General features: G+C 42.2%; 1 protein-coding gene across 1 annotated transcript in view; it reads right to left on the reverse strand.

The window, feature by feature from the left end:
* TRABD2B (TraB domain containing 2B) overlaps positions 1-25,033 on the reverse strand; it is a 288,663-nt gene that overhangs the window by 117,600 nt on the left and 146,030 nt on the right. Inside the window, exon 3 of the mRNA XM_069863039.1 lies at positions 14,065-14,211. Within this exon, the coding sequence (XP_069719140.1) occupies positions 14,065-14,211 (147 nt within the window). The remainder of the gene's footprint in view (positions 1-14,064; positions 14,212-25,033) is intronic.

Genomic DNA, 25,033 nt, shown 5'->3' on the forward strand with positions numbered 1-25,033 from the left:
CTTCCCACGTGGCCACATGACTTTATCACAACAGGGTTTGTCTCTTCCCACCCTCTTCACTCATATTGCCTCTCCAAAAGCTTTCAGCAAGTCTTAGAGAAAGAACTGACTTCCACCTTCCCAGTGGCTCTCCTAAAAGCTTTTTCATCACAGCCTCAGCCTGAGCTCTTCTAACACACAAGGGACAGAGTAGCAGAGATTTCTGACCATGTGTTATGCAGGAGGATTCCCACCAAAAGCTGCACCTGGCTAAGTGAGACAGAAATGGGCACCACACCTCCTGAGCCAGGGAGTTCCACTGACTGAAGTCAACACTGCTGTCAATAGTGACCTGCTCTTGCCTGTTGGTCTAACACGGACCAGGTGGATCTTTGATTCTCCAAACATTATGACTTCCCAACCTGCTTTGCCAAATCACCATACTTCTCACAGCCCATTCCTCACGCTTTCACCTGCATCACCCTGAGACATTCCTTCTTCCAGGCTTTCCAGCATGGCTTAGCTTCCCCAACGTATCTTGTAAGCTTCTCAGAGCATGCAAGTACTTTGCACCTTGTTCTCATTTTAGCCCTTTGCCAGAACCCAACAAATAATAGTCCATTAAGCCAGAGCTATCGGAGACACCAGTTGGCTGTTAATAAACAAGGAAGCTGCCTCGATGTCTGGCAAGAATGTGTGTTTGTCTCAAAGGAATGCAGGAGCGGCCTGCTGGAGTCGGAGGGGTAAAATGCTGCTGGCTGCTGCCACGAAGGATGTAGTGGTTTTGATTCCTGGTGAAAAGCAGGGAAAGATTTTTATTGTAGGAATAAAGCCTGAGGAATGAGTAGCCACTTTACGCTTGCAACGATTTCTGCAGTGCAAAGCTATAAATCAGTCGGTTCATGCAGACACTATAAGTGTTTGCATCTTCTTCACACTGATGTTCTGTGTTTAATGGGTTGATGTAGCTGCACCAGGAGTCAGGGGAGCCTTCAGAGACTGAAATGGAAGGTGAAATGTTTGGAAGATCTGAAGGCTCAACATCCGCATAAGAGAAGTCTCCTCTTCCCTGTTTTTGGCTGAAGGGGCATGAAACTGGAAACTGATGGGACATGGGCTCAAATCACCTGCAATGCTTTAGGGGAAGCATGGTATGGCATGGCCTGTGAGGACAACCTGCTCTTAGAGAAGGCAGGAGCAGCGACACTGGGGGATCAAATGGCTTTGTGCATCCCACTCTAACCAAGGGATAGCTCTGACGCTGGAGGTCTAGATAGCCCAAGGATAGAAGTCGTGTTCAGACCTTGACCAAGAGGGTCTTTGCCAAGAAGGAAAGCACCTTCCTTCACCTTGTGCAACTCCATCACTTGCAATCCTACATCTACATTCAACCTACAGTTGGTTCCTCCTGTTTATCTAACTTAAAACAGCCCACAAAATGGAGCCATTTACTTGCATTATCTTTCCTCCCTTTCTTTCTTTCTCTTCTGTGATAAAAAATTTGCCAATGGCAGAGAGAGATAAATTTAAAACCAAGGACTGAGTTTTGTCAACATTTCTCATGGTTATCCAAGAAACAAGACAAAGGAAGGCATCACTTCTAGAGGAACATCATCAGCTACAGGTCCCACTGCACCTTGTACCTTCCTCCATTTCTGACGACTGCTCTATCACTGCCAAAAATAAGATGCATGTATGTTTCTGCGTGTGTTTGGCAGAGGACAGAAGATAAATGATTGAAGTAAGTATGCCCATACACAGTAGTGCAACCACACTCTCAACTATGACACTGGCCCCATTAATCACCTCTGCTTCTCTCTGTATCGCAGTTCCTTTCCACACTCAGTGACATACACCATGCCTGGCTTGGAGAAGGAAGCTGCTCCTGTTGATTTAAGAAACCCTTTGGATTCCTAACCACCTGCCAGGGATCAGGAAATCAAGAAACAGTTGCACGCAATTAGGAAGCTGTTAACTGCAGCCAGGATTTAAGTATTTTTCTGGGGGGAAAAAAACCCTTGTTGTTTTAAAAGGATAGGCAAAGAATGCATCAGAAGGATGCACCTTCCCTTTTCTACTTTAGCAAATATTTTTGTTTCCATTCAGTTTAAAAGTTGTTTTGAACAGATGAGACATTTTCTGTGCCAATGGGTGAAGGACTGACCTCCTGATAAAATCTGCATACTGTTACTAATATTTAAATATATGGTGAGGTGGATGATGTGACTGTTGAAAACTGAATTCTAATTTTTATGTTCATCCAGGAGAGTAGCAGTTGGTCAGTATAAAAAACACAGTACCACCCCTCAGTTGGGGTGTGCTCACTTTGCAGCATATACATATGATAAGAGATAAATAGATGCTTTCTGTCCAGTCTCTGCAAGCCATGCAGTTTTCTAAGAACCAAACCAACACACACTCTACATATTTCCTATGGAAACCAAGTAATATATTTTATTCAGTGCTGTTTAAAAGAAAGTATATTTTGTTTGATGGCATCAGATACAACTCTCTTCAGTTCCTATTTACTTTGCGTTACAGCTCTCCTATGGACAGTAGGCAGATCTCAAACTCAGTCATTAGGTACACCCTGCATTTCTTATTTAAGCTTTGAGGTTAAAAGAAGAGAATATGAGAACAAAAAAGAACTTAAGTCCGAGAAATTCGCAGAAATTCTTCCCTTCCACACTGCCTGTGTAATTTTACTTGAGTCAGTATCCCTGATGGAATATGAGTGTGGGTAAAGCTCTGCACACACACCCAAGCTCACAGTGCTGTGGGATGTGGGCCATAATTCTTCACCTTTGAAGTCAGTGGGAGCTTTAGGAAGAAGAAAGAGGAAGGATTGTGGAGTGGTTATGACACTACCCTGAAAAAATGGTTCTGTTCCCATGGGCGATACAAATCTCTTGCATGATCACAAGCATGTCATTTGGGTTTAGACCTTCAAAGAAAACTCAGCACTTAACCTTCACTAAGTATCTTTGAAGCACTTGGCTTTATTCCTCCTGTCTCTCAAAAGCCCATCTGTGAAATGGGGACAGCAAGACTTTTGGACTTGAGAACAGATGTTACATACAAGGCACTGGCTGAATCTAGCAGTTGTAAAACCCAAAGGAAGACCCAGAGTCCAAGATGATGTTCAGCAGTAACCTCTCTTCCCACAAATACTTTGTGGAAGGAGGTTGGGATTGTGCTGCGCTCGTTAGCCTAAGAGCTAACAACATGCTTTAGCTCAGAAAAATCCATCAGCCATATCTCAAGATCTATGCTATGCTGTCAGCTTTGTCAGTAGAGACAGAGAGAAAGAAACGAAAAGAAAAAAAAACAGAAGAGAAAAGCAAAACATATTGGTGCAGAGTCTTTTATCACATTTAGGGCTTAGTTCCAAAGTTCAGCTGAAAATTCATAAACACTGGACTACATATAAGTACATTTCCCTGTTTACTGTATTTTCAATATTTGGACAAATTTTCTGGGCAGAGGCATGATGCCAGAGTTGTGAATGTCTATCTGCAAATAATTCTTTTGGACGTATATAGGCACCATCAACTTTGGTTAGCTTTTTTTTTCTCCCTGCTCTGGATTCATTTGCTACAGTGGAACTGCTCTAGATTCAGTCCAGTATCAAATAAAAATCAGATGTCGAGAAACAGTGTTATTTTTCCTACTCCTATACGCTACATTTTCCAATCCTCTGATAACCTTCTTTAGCATTGTTCTGTTCCAGTGATGCTGGCCTATTTCTGGAATGTGTGTTCAAACTGTAAGATTAAGTCAATTAAACCCAATATTGCCAATATCAGAACAAAGGGCTATGTGCCTTTGTTTTAGGCAGAGGTGGTCTTCATCCATAAATCTACCTGCAGATGGAGAAGGGGAAGCTGAGATACAGAAATGGCAGGACACCCCCTGCCATGGAAAATATAGTAATTCTAAGAACTTTTGATCTTTAAAGGTCCCTTCTGACCCAAACCATTCTACGATTATGTTCCTATGTCTTGGTCAACCCTCTTGGCCTCTGAGACTCCTCTCAGCCCTTGTCTCCTAATCAGCAGATAACTAATAGCTTTCCAGCCTCACCTCCTGTGCAACATTCGAACTCCAGACCGCCGCAAATACAACATCATCATTAATCCTTGCAGGGGAATCTCTTAATAATAACACCTCATGTCTCCCTCTCCCCCCCCGCCAGAGCGTTCACAGGATAAATGGAGAAAACAGGAGGCGGCACACCCAGGGCCACAAGCGTTGTCTATTGCAAATCAGAGAGTTGGCCATGAGCTTCCCAGGTTCCAGGCCAAGAATCTAAATACAAATCCCATCCATCTTTCCCTGACAGGAAAGCTCAGCCTCCACGCTTGTAACCCTTATCTCCAGTTGTTAGCAGGGAGTAGTTCCCAGATCACATTGACTCAATTGATTTATTTTTTTTTAAACATGATTGGGTTTTCTTTATTAGTCTTCTAGTTTATGAGCTTTATGTGGGCAGAGGCCAGAAGACAAGCAAGGGATCATGCTTTGAAGGAACTTTTATACAGCTGACAGTGTTACGTAAGCTAAGGACCTCAAAAGTTGACAGTGTGGCTTATGGGTGCTGCCAGGGAGCCAAAGCAGCATCCCAAACCCCACTAGCTCCTTGGACAGACTGAGCAGCCCTAAATTCACACCAGCCCTTCTTGGGTCAGAGGCCGACATCTGAGCTTGAGTTATCATTTCTTTATGAAGGGAGGATACCCTCCTGTTAACCAGCTTTGACAGGACATTCTGGTTTTTACTGCAGTGCGGCAAAATATACTATACTGGGCTTGGAAGCCACCTGTTTTCCTCTGATTTATGGACCCTTCTGGCACCTGGGAGAGCGATATCCGCTTTCTGCAGCCTCTGATACGGAGGATTCAAATACTGCAAAGTGAACGGGCTGCAAGAACAAGCACCTCCTGATGGAGTAGAGACTCCTCTCACAAACCCCAACTTGCAGGGCATCAGAAACCCCCAGAAAATATCTGGATGAGGCTGGATGGAAAAAATAAAAAAAGCAAAAACACTTTCTGCTTGAAGGAAAGAAAGGGATAAAAGGAAGTCCAAGAACACAAGAAAAGCCAGTGTAGGAGCAGGTACGTTTCTTGGGATCAGCTTTGGGAGCCACTTTTGGCTGTCAGCTAATCCCTGCCCAGTCATAGTATTGTTCAGGGTCCATATACCTTACAGACACACTGCAGTTCATGCCAGCAGTTCACAAGCTGCAGCCCCTGGAGAGCCTGGATGCCCATGTTCCTGTAGCTTCAGCCCCTGCCGCACCTGCATGAAAAGACCCTTCCCTGGAGCTCCAGATCTGTCCCGAGATCGCTGTTCTCCCATGTGGCACCCAGCCAAATGACAGTTGTGCCCTGCCTGGTTTTACCTTCTTCCCCATATTTGGGCTGAAGAAAGGCATGTGTAAAAAGAAAGTAAAATAAAAAGGAGAAAAAAACCCAACAAAGGCCACAGGTGTGGGCTGAGCATCTCACAAACAGCTTGGGGGGACTGAGTGTCATACTGTCATTCCTGTTAAAAAAATAAAAATCCTTTCAACAAATCACTGAAAAGTCCTGACCTCCATGTATGTTTCCTTTTTGTTTTTCCACACCACTTAAATAGTTGCTTTCCAAGCACTTAGGAAAAAAAAGCTAAGCAACATCAACCCCCACTTGCCCCCACCAGGACCTTCCATCCCATCCCAACCCCGTCACTGCTGCCCTTGGTAGTGAGGCCAAATTATGCAGCTGGTCTTTCTATCTGAATGAATGTTTTGATTAAGGAAATCTTAACAAAACAGTCAGAACAATGATCCCAGCCCCCGTTCTGCAAGCGTCATCCAACAAGGCAGTGTATATTTAGGACCAGATTACAGGGACCTGTTTATTAATTGAATAAGGGTGACAAGCCTGTAGTTTATGCAAATAGATGTTTGGGTTTCAGTGAGGAGGGTAAATCTTAACTACCTAATGATACTCCCACTCCATTTAAAACCCCTTTAACACTGGGACTTTTTTGAGGCCAGTTTTTACAACCTTGCAAACATATGGAAAAGTTCAAGTTTTTCTATTTCCGTTCAAAATACTTGCTTCCTTTGACAAAGAATATTTTCTTTTTCTGTTCTGACACTAAAACCATCACCTATTATATTGCCATGACACCCAAGCAAAGATGCTGATCAAAAGGCAGAGCAGGGCAATAAAGCAAAAAAAAAAAAAATGAACAGAAGGTTTGGGGTTTGGGGTAGTTTATTAAATCATTGCAATTCTTTTTCCAAAGGTATTTTTCATTTTGTTTCCCATTACACAGTGAGAACAGCTGGCCAGTAGCAGGTACAAAGTGAGGTTTGGTTGTTCAGGGCTCTTCAGTTAGTTTCTTCCTATCCCTGTTTTGCAACATATTAGGGAAAGCCTAAATGTTTTCTCGAAGTCTGCAATATGATTTTAATGAAAGGCAAGTGTGATCCAAAAGATATGGTTTGCAAAACATCACAGGGAGCAAAAAGCCTGTTCATAACAGAGGAGTGGCTGGTCTGGACACGAGACCTCCAGAGCTGACAGCACAGGGCAGTGCTTTGTGGAGAAGCAGCCTTGCCCTCCTCCTTAGTCCTAGCAAAACTCCAGGCTACTCCCAACACAGCCAGCAAAAGGCTTTGTAGCCATGCCGGCTTCTGGCACAAATTGGATGATGAATTTGAACTGATTTTAATTTTTTAAAGGTGGGGGTTGTTTAAGAGGTCTACTGTTGGACGTGAAGATGCAGAACATCTCCAAGAAAGCCTTTTGAAATGGAACAGGGACCAGTCAAGAAAAAAAAAAAAGAATAATTCAGACCAAGACAGTGAAGCAAAGACAAACTGAGCTATCATTGAAATTGAGTTCTTTGCATCTTAGCTGGTTGAACTGTATAAGCCTTGACTCTGGGTCTATGAGCAATCATCTCTCCCAGAGGAGAGCAGTGGAGCCGCAGGTCTGAAGTCACAATCAGAGAGCACAACCAGTTTATGCTGGAGAACCTGATCTGTGCTGTTTGCTATCCAGTAATGCACAATAATAGTGTCAGACCAAGAAATGTTGAATCAAGGAGTACTCAAGAACAAGTTCTTTTTGGATAATGTCTCATACTAATCCTGCCAGGTCAGTAAAGGCAATCAAAATGCCCCTTTGCCCTTTTTTTCCTCCCTCCTTGTCTTAATGAGGTGACAAATACATGTTCTGGATAAAACAGAAAGGGAGAAAAAGCATTTTGTAGATTTAACCCACAAGATATTGTTTAAAAAAAGTAACAAGTCTTTCTCATTTCTCTTGAACAAGTCTTTCCAAGAAACACTTCATAAACCAGCTCTTTAAACAGAAGGGATAGTAAATGCTTTACTGCAAACATACAACAATGCACAGAAAGCAGCATGCTACTACCTTGAACTCCAAATGTTTTCACCAATCACTCTTTCATACTTGTATAATTTATTCCCTTGCTAATAAATTCAGGTAGCCAACAATCCTTAGATGTTTTTAATGTAAATCAGCCCTTTTCTAGGTGAATATGTTCCTTTTCTAATAACATGGCAGTCTATGAAAGAAAAATCTTTGCCTTTAAAGGTCTTGTTCCAATTTTTTTCTTTCTCTCCTCTCCCATTGCTTTCTTCATGGCAACTGGGAAGAGGAAGGAACTTCCAAGGTAAGGCAACTCTAAATGCAAACACACAACAAAAATTTTCAATCAACAACTTACTTTCCAAATCTTAGCAAGAAAATTATCTGGGCATTTTAACATGAATGAAAAAATAATCTCTGCAGTGTTTTCCACAGCACTGTCATCAAGTAGAATTAACTCTCACAATCTGGATCTGTAACCAATTTTCTGAAACACATAAACCAAAATATAATATTGCTCCAACATGGAATCCTGTTCTGACTTAATATGAAAATTAGACTCTGAAAAGTTTGGCTACACTTCTAGTTTTTTACTTCCAAATGCTCACAGTATACCAAGACACAAAGCCGTAACTCAGGTGCGAGTAGAAAGTAAGTACGATCCCAACTGCAGCAGATCAAGAGGTCTTCTGAACCACAGGAAGGCAACATCTCTCCAGGAGCATCCTGTGCTCCAGGCCAAAGAAAAGGTGGGAGACATCCTCTACTTGCTGTTTGGGGCACAAGAGGCGATGAGCACATGTGTAACCAAACACCCAAGTAGCATTGAGACTGATATCAATGTAATTTTAGCAAACACTCCTGGAAGCATTATTGACCTTTTGTATGGACCCAAAATGAGAAACTCGTGGGACTGGTTCCCTTGGTGCCTGGAACAATCTTGCACTTGCTTCACTAGAAAGCCTATAATCATTTTCCCTGGAAGAATGAGAGGCTATGCCAGTTCGCCTGCACTTTGTTACAGCTGAAGATGATAAGATGCTTCCAAAGCACTGTGTTACAATAGCTGCGCTTTCAGTTTATGGATTTATCTTCTTTTGTCCCAGATAAAACTCCATTCCTTGGACAAATTAGGTCTGCTTGTCACTCAACACTCTACCTAATGCTCTCTGCCATGTGTCTCTGCAGTTATTAAAACTGGAGCCTTCCACACATAGCTCTCATTGATTTAACAAACAAACCAGAAATACAGTTGTATTTTATCCAGAACAAAAATGGGGCAAATTAATGATGTGATTAGAATTATCAGGACCCTTAAATCTTCAAGGACAAGTTTAAATGCAGGATGATAACATTTTTAAAGGGGTACATAACACAATCTGGAAATCTGTAAAAAGTAAGTGCACTGGAAGTGATGTACTAAAGCTTTTCTTCTTTAGTGTAGCAAGGCTGACTCGTGACATAGTGTTAGCACATAAATCTTGAATGTCTTGTTATCAGGACCATCACATGGTTTTCAGATGACAAACGCTCTGTGTTGAAGCATGAATCCATAGGATTTTGAAATTGCACAGGCAACTCAGGATATGGGTGACAACATTCCAGTAACTTATGCAGAAAGCTCAGTTGTTTCTGACAGAGTCAGCTTAAAGAAGGAGGTGCAGCAAGCCCTGAGCACCTGAAAGGTGTTGAGACATGTTTGCAGGCCACGGAAACCAACAAGCAACTTCATCATGTAGCTTGCTTTTCTGCGTAGGATGAAGCCAAGACCTCACCTCTCCTGGCAACAAGGTCATTAGGTGAGCATAAAGCCCATAAACTGGGTTATTCACTTGATTTCCTTCTTTGGTATCTACTGGTGGGTAGGCTCGCTGGGACTCACAAAGCCTGCTGAAGGCACAGAAAGATTCTCCATCATTTCAGTGGGCTTTCAATACAGTCTCACATACATACAAAACATAAGGACTTTCTAGATTGAAGATTTTATAAGTGGCAGGTATGACAAATTATATTGTTATCTGTAAATGGGGCAGGCAATTAACAAGTTTGCAACTAGTATGACCTGGTGTGAAGAAAATAGCCTATAAAGTGAGCAGCGTAGTCACATGCCTCTAACATGCCAGAACAACAACCCGAGAAGAGAAAACACATTCTCCTGGACAGGAGCCTCTCCTTGGCTCAGGAGAATGGCTGCAGAAGAGGAGAAACTGTAGCTGGAGAGCAGAAGTGTAGCTTTTGTGAAGGGCTGAAGGAGGAAAACCTCAGTCTTGTTTTTTCCATTTCCCTGCTAACGAAGTGCACATAGGAATATGAGGGAACACAGAACCAGCCAATCCCATGTTGGCAGAGATGAGTCTGTTTTACAGAATTGTCCTGAGAAACTGAACAGCTGAAAACCAACCACAGGAAGTGGCAAGATATCCCTGAACCCAAAACTCTACAAGTCTGTGTTTAAATAAAGACCTTTGCAACAAATTTAGGGGACAAAATACAAGATAAACTATTTTGCACCCTACTTTTTCTTCAATCAGGCTTCAGTTTATTAGGCATTTTCTTAGCTGCCTCAGGTAAGAAAAAGTAGATAATTTTCCAAGTTTGTAGTAACAGATTTTTCACATTTTAACACATCTGGACATGTTGACCACAATTCCCCTGTGACAGAGTCAGACAGAACACAGAAGTTAAAGCTACTGATCTAATCTGATGCTCTCCTTTTTAATAGGAGAGAAAGAAACTATGACTTCTTTGAGAGGAAAAAAAAGTCTGAAGAAAGAGCAGAAAATACGCCTACCCTATCTTTAACTTTGAATACTCTCTCTTTGTTTTGAATCTCTGCCCAGAAACTCCGATGCAAGCCTTGTGATTGCAGAAGTCACAAGAGAATCAAGTGTTTGCAGAACACTGTAGAAGCAGGAGAGATGTTTCCTACTCTACTTTTGGGTTATAATCTAACTGAATAAACTCAGCCTCTTAAAGTTTTATTATGTTTAAACAAGGATTTATATGTTTGGAAAAATGGTGCTTGGAAACAAAATTTAAGAAAAGTGAGAGAGAAAGGAACGAGGAACGTAATATAACCACAGGAAAGCAGAGGTGTTTTCCCCTTTCACTGTTCTTAATTAAAATTAAAAAAAAAAAAAAAGACAAACCTGAAACTGAGAAGGATTTGTTTAGTCTCCCACTGCCATCAGTGCTGATGGCTCTGGGACAAGGAGATGGCAGGAATTTGGGGCCTGCTCACACCCCTTCATTCCAAGCACCTCACACTGGCTGGGTTTCCCAACCCCAAGGCAGGCAGCATCTACCTGGGGTGGTCCAGTCCTTGACCCTGGGTGCCAAAGGAGCTGAGCTACCCTCTGACCTGGTGCCCAAGGTCCTACTTCAGTTTAGGAAATAACTTGCCCTGCACTTTTCCTCCCAGCACTGTCCCTTCTGTGCACCCCCTCGGCACAGACTGCGTCAGGACTCTGCCCTCTCCTCCCAAACACAGCAGGAGCCAATGAGAATGGTGCTGAGAAACTGCAGATTTCCCAGACTCCCTCAGGGAGGCTGAAGGGGCTCAAGACACTCATTCATAACACCTCAGGTCAATGGTACTAGTATTTCCACTTCCGACCCTTCTTTTTGCTCCAGAACAAGTTCTGCTCTAAGGGCATCTCATCATCTTGCAGATGGCTACTGAAGATATTCTGTCTAGAGCACGCTAAATTCCACACTAGAGGAACTTAAGACATTACTGCACTGATCTAGCTAACTAGATATATACTCACCACCACCACCATTGTCCCTGCAGTTATGTTAGACATTCTCAGCTACTTCTGATTTCATTGCAGTGACCTAAACCAATGCCTCTGAACTGAAGGCAACTGATGGACAGCTTCACCTCTATTCTACAGCTTGAGTAAATCTTCAAGGGACAAGTAAACACCAATAAGCTTGTAAACAGCCACCAAATGAATATTCAAAAAGAGAGAGTCACAGCCTTCTGCAGGTCTTCATGCCGCTGCAGGATACAGCTGACTTCCTGGCCTCCACCATTCACACAAGCATCGAGTCTTATGACTCCATTCCTGATCTTTTGTTCCTTTCTGTGTGATTTTTCAGTTATGTTAATGGCAGCATCTGCAAAGGATTACCAGATCTCTGAAGCGATAGGATAGCAGTTTGATATCATAGAACAACGGGCACACCTTCTAAAAACAGTGACATTCTTTCCTCCCAAGGACTGGCACGGGTACCTGCCCTGAAGTTTAAGTGATGATACATCTTACCTGGGATATTCATGTTTTTTCTGCACTTCTAGACCTATCATTTGTCATCACCTGATGAGACCTACAATACACTCTCAGCACATGATATATCCCTGTGTCTACACGTAATGTCTCAAGACAAAGATCCAGTGAGGGATGCTTGATGTGAAACACTTAAGCCAGGCTAATTTAATGTGGTAACCAAATGGTAAAGACTGTCTGTGGCAGAGAGAGTGAACCATCCTTGCAAAAACCACACAGAATAAAGTCTGGAGTTGCCATGACTGGCAAAAGTTGACCTAAACAGGGAGTTTATTGTAGGTTTTAATTTTCTATTTTGTTCTGCTTGCAATTAAAAATAAATGGTATAAAGCTGGTTTATAAAAACATTACCAAACAAAAAAACTCTTTACCTAAATTAAAAACAACAACTGATAAGAGGAAAATACCCCACAACATTTAGAGTTCTGCAGGGACTAGTATACATGTAAGGATTTTAATTTTCCATGGCCTGTAAGTGTTACAAACTCTATCAACTGCGTGCACTCTGGGACCATGACTGACACCAGTGCTTGAACCCTGATTGGTTGTTGGCTTCTTTATTCTTTCTTTAACACTGTTTTTAAACTCATATTTGATCTAATAATTTGCAGGGATAAAGAAATTTTTACAGCATTATGTTCCTCTCAAGTCTAACACACAGGTCTGTTACAGGACATCATACCAACATATCACACGTCTGCGAGTCAGTGCAACCAGCGTGAACGGCTGCAACTTGTCTCAGGGACAAAGGCTTTATTGCTGGAGAAACTGCATTGGCAGCGATTAAAAAATGACTCTGGATATTCCGATGCCAGCAGTGTATTTACGATGTTACCACTAGCAGTCCTTCCTTTACATCCATGGCAAATATACCACCACAGCTTGCAAGAAAAAATTTCCCAAAGTCACTATGTGTTTCTTTCATGCGCTGTGCTTCAACACATACCCTGTTATGCCCTGCTTAGTCACTAAAACAGTGCTTCACTTCCTAGGACTGAATTAACTGGGACAACAAAGGTTTTCTATACCATTTATTACCAACAACCACTCCTTCTACTATTTGGAAATGGTAACCAGAAAAAGAGGACACATGACCATTTGTATGGAATTTAAGGACTTTTGATTGTCCAAGCTGCTCCTATTGAGAGGCAGGCTAGTTCTGAGACAGGCAAGATGAAAGAGAAGCTCCAGACGCTACTGGGGTTCTTTGACATTTCTACCTGAAAATTCTTAGAGGGACATAGAAGACCTCTGGGCAAATACCCACGTTGTGGAATATGCCTGGGAGACTGTTACCTTACAGCCAAGTTGGGTTTCTCCTCACCTTCCCAGCTGTTTCTCTGAGACATAAATGACCCATAGAGCCCTGTGCAACTCAAGATAGCGATGGCAAGATAAGATGTCTCTAAAACCCCTGCCTCAATCAACACACTGAGCTTATCCTATCTCAGTTCTCTCTTAAAGTCAAATAATTATTGTAGCTTCGCATTTGCTAATGGCAAACAGCTATTATGTTTTAATAGACTTCCACTGGCAAAAAGTATATAATACTGTGGCTGCTAAAGTTTATACAGGTCCCCTTTAAGTAAGTCACCGCACCTGAAACAGGGACCTGGCAACAGGAAAAGCAGATGACACCCAAAAACTAAGTTTCCACAGAATTAATGGGAAAGGAGAAAGAGGAACCCACACATTAAATGAGAATCTTGGAGTTTGTCATGAACTATCAAACTGGTCTGGAAAGCAGATTTTTGCTCCATTGAGAGTTTTTAATGGCATTGGATAACTAAGATAAACAGAGACTGAAGGGCTGCCTGAGACACATACAAAATTATTGAATTACGACATGTTTGAGAAGTTATTTACTTTATAGACTATTTACATAAGGTTCACTTCCTCTTCATATATAAGCTCAAATATTACAAAGATTATTTTTCCCTCTTAATGAGGCGACTACATTCAAAAGCCCCACAAACATCCATAATTAACTTTTTTTCAGCACATTCCTAGGAAAGTTTTCCAGGCAGTCCCTTCCCCAGAGTCCAAGCAATACCAAGTAACCCCCAGTCTCCCACCATGCAAACGCAAACAAGGCACGTGAAAGAAAACACAGGGCATCTAAAGGAAGACGGGAAAGACGAGATGGGGTATAAACTGATGACCTTGAGATGAAAGGTTTACTTATTGCTGTATTCTAGGCAACTGATAAGCTTTATGCCAGGCTCTTAATCTGTCTGTACCTCAAGTCACTTCTACTTTAATGAATACAGATAATTATATCCAGCATAGAAATTTTAGATCAGGGGTTTGGTAGGAGACACTTCCTGGCTCTGTAAAGGACAGCAGTATTAAAGCAGCTATTTTTTCTCAATTAGCTGGTCATGTGCAACATTTTTGCTTACCTGAGAAGTGTCATGGTTGAATATGACAGCATTCAGGTCTCCACAGTTATAATGCTTGATGAGATCTTCAGTGGTATATGGGGCCTGCAAACTACCTGCTCGGAGGCTTTCATGTTGGAGCAAAGTTTGGTTTAGAGCAAACAGCACCTGTAGAAACACAGACAGGAAAAACACAGGGAGGAATTAAAGATATTAGGAATCAAAGGAGCAAAGCCTTAAAGGCCAAGCTTTGGTAAACTCTCTTGCACTTGAAGTCTACCAAACCATCCTGGCCCACAGTAATGAGGGCTGGTCTTTAGGCATTTCCCTACTGGAAAGAAGATCAGATGCAGTCCTCAACTAGAAGACCTTATTATGAGACCTTTAATATTCCTCAGGAAGTACAAATACACAACACAAACATATATTTCCCAGAGACCATGGTTGGAGGACTTTTAAGTTATTTTTCCTGACTACTTAACTACATGAGAGACATTGAAATTAAAAAAAAACCTGTTAAGAAACTTCTATTGCCTCTGACTGTTTTCCTTTCTGCTAGCTAAAATTCAAAGCCCAACTCAGTCAGAAAGTTTTTGATAAAAATAAAGTTCTTCCAAACTTCTGATGTCACAGTTGCAATACTGGGATTTTCTGCATGCTTCTAGTAGCAGAAACTCTAGGAAATTAATTATTGGCCTCCCTCTTTTAGTCTTTTCCCCTTCACCGACCCTCTTGCAAAGTGAACAGAGATGCGGAATTGTAACACTGTCCTAGCACACTAGTTGAGTGCCCCCATCCCAAACCTGAAAATACTGAGAAAGCAGAAGCACTCTTTTACTATGCAAATTTAGGTAGCAAAAAAAAAAAATGTTCTTAAAGATGATTTTTTTTTCCCTTGTATTACCAAAAAGGCTATTAAATTTCACATCAGTTACCACAAATCTTATTATATTTGTGATAGACTGTGGGAATAATTTATACTAGCCATTGAATCACCAAGTTTGGACTTTTCATGTTCAGCTTTCCAAGAACCTTCCAAAGAAATTCGATAAAAAGATGAATAAATCAGAAGAACAGCAGTTAAGACATCTTCTCACAAATTATATAAATAAGCAAATGCACTTTTCATAAAATAAAGCAATATGTAGTGACTGCAATATCGTAAGTATCTGCCACTTTTCATGGAAAGACTCCAGCCGTATGTTTCACCATATTTTCAGCTTTGCTTGTTTGTAACAGCAGTGACCTCTCCTTCCCAAAGAATAACCATCATCTCAAAATGTGGGTAAGGTAACCCAAACCGAACTCCAGATGCTCAACTAGGCTGCAGTCTGTGACATGTATTCTTACTTACCTTCTTCACTTAGAATCACAGAACCACCAGGTTGGAAAAGAACTCTTGGATCATTGAGTCGAACCATTCCTAACTGCCACTAAACCATGTCCCTGAGCACCTCGTCTACCTGTCTTCTAAACCCCTCCAGGGATGGTGACTCCATCATCTCCCAGGGCAGCTGTTCCAGTGCCCAATAACCCTTTCTGTGAAAAATTTCTTTCTGATATCTAGTCTGAACCTCCCCTGATGCAGCTTGAGGCCATTGCCCTTTGTCCTGCCCCCTGTCACTTGGGAGAAGAGCCCAGCTCCCTCCTCTCTACAACGTCCTCTCAGGCAGTTGTAGAAAGCAATGAGGTCTCCCCTCAGCCTCCTCTTCTCCAGGCTAAACACCCCCAGCTCTCTCAGCCGCTCCTCATAAGGCCTGTTCTCCAGCCCCTTCACCAGCCTCGTTGCTGTTCTCTGGACTTGCTCCAGAGCCTCAACATCCTTCTTGTTTCAAGCAACTGAATCCACTTTAAGGACTGAACCCTCGAGGATTTTAAAATTAACAATGTAGATATATATTTGCAGGATGGAAAGTATGACTCCTAAGTTTATCTGAAGAAAAGGAAACAGTTAATTGCAAAACCTCAGGTATATAACAAATATGATGTGGGATGCTGCTTATTATTATTATATAATAATATAAAATAATATTAATAACAATAAGAATAACAACAACAATATCATCATCTCTAGTGCATTAACAGTCTCTTAATACAAAGCTGTTACATGATAACAGACACAAATTGGTGGAGGAAAAGCAAATGTTATTTTTTAATTTACCCATAAAAAAGGATTAAGATGGTCTTTTTACTGAACCCGTTACACGTCAGTTCGGCAATCAGTTCCCCATTAAGGTCCAAGCCTAAAAGATTTCCTTGCCCAGATCTAAGAGTCTCTTCAGGCTTTTCTATAATACAAAGAAGTTAGTCTTTCCCAGGACCACAGCCTGAAGTTAAGAATCTTCCTAACTTAGTTCTTCTGTAATTTAAAAAACCTGTAAAAAATACAGTTTGCAAAATTTCTAACCTTTGAAAGGATCCGAGTTTTGTCTTTTTTCCCTAAGGGCTACAGCTCAAAGAGGAAATGGTTCATCCCAGGATTTCCTGGGGATTCTAAACATTTTCACTAATAAAAATAAAAGCTTAGAAAAACCTTGACAGGAAAACTGAGAGCAGAGCTTTTCCCAAAATGCTTTTAATAAAACAATTCTCATTTTAGATTTTTTTAAACAATGGATGTTGCTTGACTTTTATATATAAAAATATGCATACACATAGGCACACACATATACAAACCAGCAGCTAATCCCAAGGATAAGATGGTGTTTTACAACAAAATATTAAAAGGGTGATAAACAAATCCTTACTTTACTCCCAATGCCTTTTTTCCTCCCCATCTTTTTGTTATTGTTGTTGTTGTTCTGGCTTCCTGGGGATACTAGTCCTGTGCATTAATCCTCTGAGTCTGTCTGTCTCGTCCTAAGAAATTTGGAACCTATTAGCTCATTTCAGTCCCATTTGTGGAAGGTTAGAGGTCTTAAAGAAAACTGCTTCTATGTTCTTTAAAAATAAGTACTAGGCTGTAGAAAAGCCGACAGTATGAGTTCACTTCTTATAAGATGTCAAAGACTACACATGAGACAGAATGACTCATCTGGAGTTTACAACAGTAGATGGAACCCCATGCATGCGGGATCTCAGATTTTATTAGTGTCAGGACATTCACGTCCCTGCTTTCTGCCCCTGAACAGCTTTGGGACCTAGAGGTGATACTGGCCACCAGCTGATGTCCAGCATGCTGCTACCACTGCCCAGGAGCTCATTGTTGCGTTCAAACTACTGCCTGAAAAGCAACTCTAGAGATTTTATTTTAGAAGGGAAGTTAGAAACTCAAACACTTGAATATGGTAAAGGAAAATTGTAACTGCTAAAACAGATTTCTAGATAAGTTGTGCTTGATTAAGCCATAACCACCATGGTTTTCGTTGGGGCTGCTCAAAACAAACCTAAAGATAAATGGTGTCTCATCACAGCTCTCTTCTCATTGGCTGGATATGTAGACTATTTCCTTCAAGTGAGGTTAAAGCCATCTTAAAACCTGAATTTATTTTTCCTTACAGTTCAGATAATGCCACAAAAACAACGCTGTTCAGTTTCCTTCTCTCTATCTTAATATCAGTGACCCTATGACCTCCAGCCTAAACCCCTATCTGAGTTAAATCTCCCAGAGGTGCCTGAGATTACTGAACAACTGACGACTTCAAAATAAACACACTTAAGAGCAACTGCCCATATACAGTCCCACCTAATAAACACAGCAGACAGTATTTGTTCTGGGAAGTGATGGGAAGTTATGACTTCGGCTCTGGGAAAGTGCATTTTTATTCATGCAATTTATGGTCCTCACATCAGAGCGCTCTGAAAGCCTTTTTTGCACTGCTGTATCTGGTCCCTACTTGCGACTGATCAACCATGGACAATAGAAAGGGTGTTTTTTCCCTGTCAGGAGGAAGTCTTTTTATCCAAGCAGGGTCATTCTCCCACGCAAAGCAGCAGAACACAGGTCTTATTTGGGTGTTTGGAGGTACCAGCTCAACCCTTAGAGCAGACCTATAGGTCCTGGTCTGCTGCTTAAGCGAGTGGGCACCACCAGTTCCACACAGTGCCAGGAACCATCCACACAGCTGTTTTAGCAGCACTTTTGAAAGACTGTGGACATCTCCAGGTTAAAGGGGCTGGATTAGTAATTTCCGACCCAGAAAGGTGAGAGGGGATGCAGCTGAGCAGGGTACAGCTCTTGGTGACTTCAACTGAAGGATCCCCAGGAGGGAGGAGTTCTGCAGAAACTCCATTTCATTTCCTGGCTAATAAGACTGGGCCATTTCTTATGTTTATGCCAACTGTTCTCACCATCACCCAACAGTATCTGTGCTGCTGCCTCACTAACCTTAGCTCTTTTGCTTCTATGACCTGGGGCACTTCCGTTGCAACCAAGTCTGCAGAGACCAGCCTTTGCTGAGAGGTCGTCATAAAATAAGACAAGAAAATCTTTTATTTTTCAGATAAAATACTTGAGTGATCTCAGACTTCCTTATTAACCATGTTACTAATAAAACAGACAACAAATTCAGGAATTACAAGAGAGGAAATACATTCTGTGTTAAGCTGAGGAGAAATGGACTTGTTTTCTCCTGAAGCATTTGCTCTACAGGTGACCTGAGAATGAACGGCAACCTGGAGAAAAGTCTCAGACCAAACCTTGGTCCTCAGACAAATTTCACTGTTAAGTGATGCAGAAGGAATGACTTTCCAGTCCTAAATTTAACCACAGCTGAACTACAAACATTGCACTCACAAGACTACAGTAGCTGGAATTACAGGATGACCCCTGCATAGGCTATGATTAATAACAATACCACAAAAACATGCACTTAGATTTCATACTATGATGTCAACTCTTGTGCTGGCAACTATTGTTTTTCTTTGCTCTGTCCTTTGGACATGTGCCACCACAATGCAAATACTAAATAAGCATTACTGGAAGCATTTATATATATAAATAATACTGGAATATTTATATTTATATATATTTTTATATATTTATATATATAAATAATACTGGAAGCATATATATAGCATGACTATATCCTGTCAGCACCCAAATTGCAACTCTGGAAAAAACATGCCCACTCTCCTGAGTGGTTCAAAACAAACCACAACATAAATATTGAGGTATATGGTTCTTCAGGGGTTCTTCTTTTGTTGTTATCCTCCTCTATACTCAAACAGAAAATCAAATATACAGTTCCTGGTCAGAAACACAGCTTGGGGAAGGAAAAAAAAAAAAAAAAAGAGAAAAGAAAGGAAAATCCAACTCCCTGATTTTCCAGATTAATGAAAAGCAATAAAAGTGTTTGCCCAAATCTGTTCGGTTCCATTGGTTTCCAGAAGACGGGTTTCCCCTTTCCTTGAATCTCTTGCGCTGTTGCTAGGAATTAGTGAGCTGTGAAACCCACCTAATGAGGTCAGCGTCAGGAAATAGCTCCAAAAAAAATAGGTCCTGGGGGATCTACTAAAGGACTCCTCCAGTGTCCAAACGAAATCCTGGATGCATCGCCACATTGTACAGCCGGGGCTGTGGGAGCAAAGCGCCCGACTTTGTTGTTGTTGTTCCTATAAAGGGACAGCTAAGGAAAGTGAAACTATTAACTCATCCACTGGAATTTCTGCTCACAAACCCGTGCCCCCTGTTAAAGCTCCTCATAAAAGCCTTTCAGCTAGTTGGTTCCATATGTTCCCCAAACCCACAGATATTGCTTCTGAAAGGCAGGAGTAGTTAACAGTCTGCGGCTTGGCACTGACCAGGGAAACCCAAGGACCTCGCTTATCCCCCCTTCCTTTCAAACTGCCAATTAACCAGTTTAATAAAACAGTTTGAATTTGACTGAGGTGCTTGAAGAAACCCGTGGCCACCATCTATCCTAGTGGCTTAGCCACGATGGTGACACACGGGTATAGCCCGTTGCAGAGCAGCCACGCTACTACGGTGCAGCCCTGGGATGAAGCTTGGCTTTCTTAATGCTGAGAAAGCTGCAGGTAGATTAGGGCTCCAGCCTCCAGCCCTACATATCCAAAGGTCTCAATTAATTTGACTTCCATCAGCTTGACTTCAGTCCCCTGACTTTTCTCCTTCGCAAAAGTTCCCATGACAAATTAGCCATGCAAGTCATTTTCTAAAATTTATTTTCTCTGCATTGATTGAATCAAGGCATTCAAAAATAACAGGACTAATTTCTAGACAGAAAACACTGTGATGTGCAAGTGACACTCATTCCCCCAGCCTCAAGATCCCCAAGCCAGAGAAGGACTCTCCTGGTTGACAGGGGCTCTCACATATTCTCTAGGCTGGCCCTACTATACTATTGCTGCAGCACCAAGTTCCTAGCTTCAGCGGGGCTGGGGCAGGCACATCCCTGACTCAGAGCCCAACGAGCAGTTGTATGGGAGTTTTGGTGGGCTATCTGATAGAACAAGTGAGCCTGCTATAGTTTGTTCTCTTAGACACAAATCTTCCCTTTCCCAAGTCCATTATGGCAACAAATAAACACCATGGAGTAAAAACATTATCTCAGTTAATTTCTCAGTTAATTTGACAGCATTTACAAACATTGCATCATTCCCAGCACACATACTATAAACGCCACACCTACATTAAATAGGTCAAAACCCCCCAAAACAAAGTCTTAAATATGTAAACTGAAGTCAGCAGCACCACAATTGGAAGAAGGCAAGACCTGAAGCCTTTTCTTCTACATGTAATGAACTGTATTAGTTTCTAAAGGTACTTAAAATCCAGATTAATTTAGATAAAAGCGTGGGGGGGGGGAAAGAGCTTTGATAGGAATTTCCATCCTTTCCCCTTTTGTGAAACACCACACAGTGGTAGAAGGATATTTTAGCCTCAGTGCCCTGTACCATATTGTTGGTACAGTCTCTTTCGCCAGTAACTCAGCTTGATGTCCAATCAACAATGGTGTGAGTGAGTAGTAACTCTGTAGGATAACTCTCTGCTTTGGTCAAGCTCAAATTCAAGCTCAAATAAAGAAATAAAGCAAATAAAGAAAGAAAAAACAGGAGGAAGGATTTGCAACTTAATCAAAACTGAAACACAGGGAGAGAATTACCTCTGTTAAATTTGCAGCCTAAATCCTTTGGGGGATTTTGTACGTGGGATTTACTTGCATCCATAGTTGTGCACAGGTCCAGCTTCTCAGCTGTACTGAGCTCAGTGGATTAATTTTGGTGACTAAATCCCCTAAAAGTCACACTCTGAGCAGGGTGATTCAAGTGTTTTTCTGGTTGAAGCACAACAAGTTCCAGTAACCAACACTGCCCAGCAGTGACTCCTTGCAGATCCAAGTGCAGTCTTAGATCTTGCCAACAAAAAGGTAAACAGATAGTCCAAACAATTCCTACTGCTGGGGAGACTTTTTTATTTTCTTTGTTTATAGCTGAACCAAGAGTGGTTCAGAAGAAAATGCCTTCTGGAAGTCAACTCAGCTATTAAGTTATGCAAAGTAGAGGTCTGTTAACCTGATAGACAACAAAATACCGCATATAAAAATGCTTACCAGCAACCTGTATTAGTTTTAAATAAACTCAAACATTATGGTGTAAATTGCTTCCTTCTTCTTCCTCCTTTACACCCTCCATGTTAACCTGTAGCAAAGGAGTAACAGTTCTTCCAGGACTGAGTAGCTGGCAACTGTGTTTGATTTTAAACAGGCTCATAAAAGATACTGGAAAGGCCACTACCAGGACAGAAGGGCAGAGTGCTCAACTGACATCCACAAAGAAATGGACTGTGTGATACTGCTAAAGCAGCACCTCAACACCATGTGAAACCCACAGGTGTTGAAGAAGGCAGAGATATTCCTCACCTAGACAAAGCAGGCAGTGGTCCAGCAGGACAAACTGGATGTGCTCTTGCTGCCTCTTTGGTGATGATCTGGGCTTGGCTGCAAGTCCAGCTCCTGCACACCTCTTACCCTCCCCTCTGTTCCTTCAGGTGCCAGCGCCCTAGCAAGCCTGGCTTGTCCTCCAGCTCCACTCACTTACTCCCATACTGTCAGGATCTCACCATTTACTAGCCAATAGCAAACCTCAATATTCAGAAACCCAAAAGCAGCCTCTATGTCAGGGAAAGTGTCCATATAACTGAAAAGTTTTGTGCACACTAGAAGTTTGTGAAGAAGAGCTGTGCTCTAGGAGATGTGCTGTGGGGTCTGGAGCACATTGCTCCCAAGGCGTCATTGAAACAAGAGCCTTCATCCCAGATAAGTTCAACACCCCCCAAAAGTGTCTGGTAACAGATACTTTGGGAAAGAATGTAAGAAATGAGGTGAGCAGAAGGTGAACTTTTCTCACACAACATTTCCCATCTTATGAAAATCTGCCAGTTAGGGAACTTGTGGTTCAAAAATACCTCTTCTCCCACCCCTCCTTCCTACCCACCTCACTACTTCCTATGCCTTTACCTCAAAATTAGCACTGTGCTTGGTTGCATCACTTTATTTAAGAGTAGCCAGCTGCCTAATCTATGCATAGAGGAGGTCATGGCCTGCCACTTGGGCCAGCAATTGCATTCTCCAAATTGACTCCTGGCAGGACTCCTGATGGGCAGTGCCCATGATAGCTTTTCTCCACCTTAAATGGGCACATTGTCCCTGCCTTCAGGATCATCACCTTCAAAGGGTGCATATGAAATCTTTCCCAAGAACCTGAAACCATGTTTGTGCTCCTAACTTGCAAGTAAAATTGTTACCGGGCCCATCTGGGGTTTCGATTTTACTTTTTTGTCTCCACCGTAACAGGAGGAATGTGGGAACATGCCCCGAGCACAGCGTACCAGTCGGCCCCTGCGACGAGTGAGCTGCAATGAAAGGGTCACCTCATGGAAAAGAGCAAAAGCTCTAAAGGGGTTTGAGGAGCACCAGGTTTTATGAACCCAGCCTGAGATACCTTTTTAAAAGCCTAGTTTCGTGATATGCTAAGCATCCACCGATTGAAAAAAAGCAACTTGTCCTAGGTGTATTTAATTTGGGGTTTTATTCATATTACTGCTTAATTTTGAACTGTTTCTTTTTAATTACCAGCTGAAGCTACATAATAAAATGGACTAGCCCCACAGGCATGTTTTTCTTTCTATTATATTACAGCAAGGCAGCAGATTAACTCCTTCAGCCACCCCAGCTTAACACCTTGCAATGCCAGCATGGCCCTTTTCCAGAATGCTGCTCCTGCAGCAAGAATAGCTGAAGGGGATATAAAGATATATGTCCTGAACTTCTAATTCCCAGCCGTGGGTATCAGCACAAACAGGTGCCAATTACCATGTACATCAGCATGCTGGAATGTAGATCACAGCCCATTGGTAAGAGGAGCACTATCCAGCAAGCCAAATGGAGCCACAACCTCTGGCCAAAGGACAAACACTTTGGGGCAAAAACTTGATCAGTTTTTCAGTCTCCACATGAATGTGACTTGAGTCAGCAGCTGTAGAAAAGAGAATCTTTCTGAAGCCTGAAGGTGACTGCATCCTCGTGAGGTCAGCAGAGAAAGAAAATGAAAAAAAAAATCTAAAAAACCAATGAAAATAAGAGATTTGGAACAGCATGAGAAAAGGAAACCTTTGAGAGGAAGCGGGGAACTGAACTCATCAGGGCCAAGTGTTTGTTGTGGCTTGGTTTCTTTTTTAGCTTAGCATTATCTCAAGTTTGACTTAATTTTACTATGCAAAATATTCTCATGATTAGGGGAAACAGTAAACAAGCATGGGGTACCATGCTTGGTAATAAATATGTTAATAAACATAGGGCTTGATCTTGCAGCCTGCTCACTTCAGGTTGTCTTCACTTAGAGAAAAGCCCACATCAATAAAAAGGAGATCTGATGGGATCCTGCCTGTGTCAGCTGCTATGGGGCACAGAGATCCATGGGTGGCCTCACGAGGGCCATCTCTCTTCCTTGCTGGAAATTCACAGTGATATCCTCAGGATCAACTTTGGGGTTGAAGTGCAGGCCTGGCGAAGTATGTAATTTGGGCAGCACCATCAGTGGCTTCAGCCCCTTCTGCCTTGATGCAGCAGCTCTGGGAGAAGGAACCTGCACAAAGGATGCACAGCACGCTGCCCACCACACCAGCAGCTACAGCAAAAGGCTCATTTCCTTACAAGTACCAGAGGAAAGGGTCAATCACAAACAGCATGATTGATATGAATAAAGATGTTGAATTGGCCCAAGCGTCCCTAAGCCCCAAAGGAATGGCTAACCCCAATCCTCTGGCTGATGGGAAGAGTTTTTGGGCGCAGACGAGATGCATGAGTCAACAGCCCATGCCCTAGGCCACCTCCTCCAACAAAAAGCCAGTACCAAGGGAGCTTGTCTGGAAAACAATTAGGCAGTGACATTACAGTCCTGGGTTAACAACAGATGGCCTCAAAAATCCTGCAGACAACTGCTTGGAGGCATATTTTATCAAAGCTCGGGAAAGGGCACCAAAGGTGATCAATCCTAATTGATCGGGAAGACAAGCAGGCACTTTGCAGGAGGGTGAGGCTGGAGCTACAACACCGCGCTCCTCAAAGGCAGCTTGCTGCCAAAAACGGACCCTTTAAAACACTCTCAGGGATCCATTCACTGCAGCTGACATGTGGATGTTTTAACGTGGAGCAGCAATGCAAGCAACCATTGATCTCATCCCCCAGGTCCTCTGTCCAAGGGACAGACAGAAAAAGCTACAGATGCAGCCAGGAGTCCCACAAGAAATAAATACAGCAGCTTCAGCTGCCTTTCTAAGGGAGATGCAGCAGAGGGCAAACGTAGTGGCCTAAGACAAAAAAAATGTCACTTTGGAGCTCAGAGCACATGAACAAGAGGCGGCATATATATATATATGTATTGTACAGCATTACAGCCCTGCTGCAGTCCACGGGACTTTTGCCTGGAAGGAGCAAGTTCCATAAAAACTATTCTATACTCAGTTAGCCAGAGAAAGAAGGTGACCTACCCATCAAATCACAGCAGCTCAGATTTCTAATATCGTCTCCTT

The sequence above is a fragment of the Phaenicophaeus curvirostris genome, chromosome 8 (assembly GCF_032191515.1).
Source record: "Phaenicophaeus curvirostris isolate KB17595 chromosome 8, BPBGC_Pcur_1.0, whole genome shotgun sequence".
Classification (NCBI taxonomy): Eukaryota; Metazoa; Chordata; class Aves; order Cuculiformes; family Cuculidae; genus Phaenicophaeus; species Phaenicophaeus curvirostris.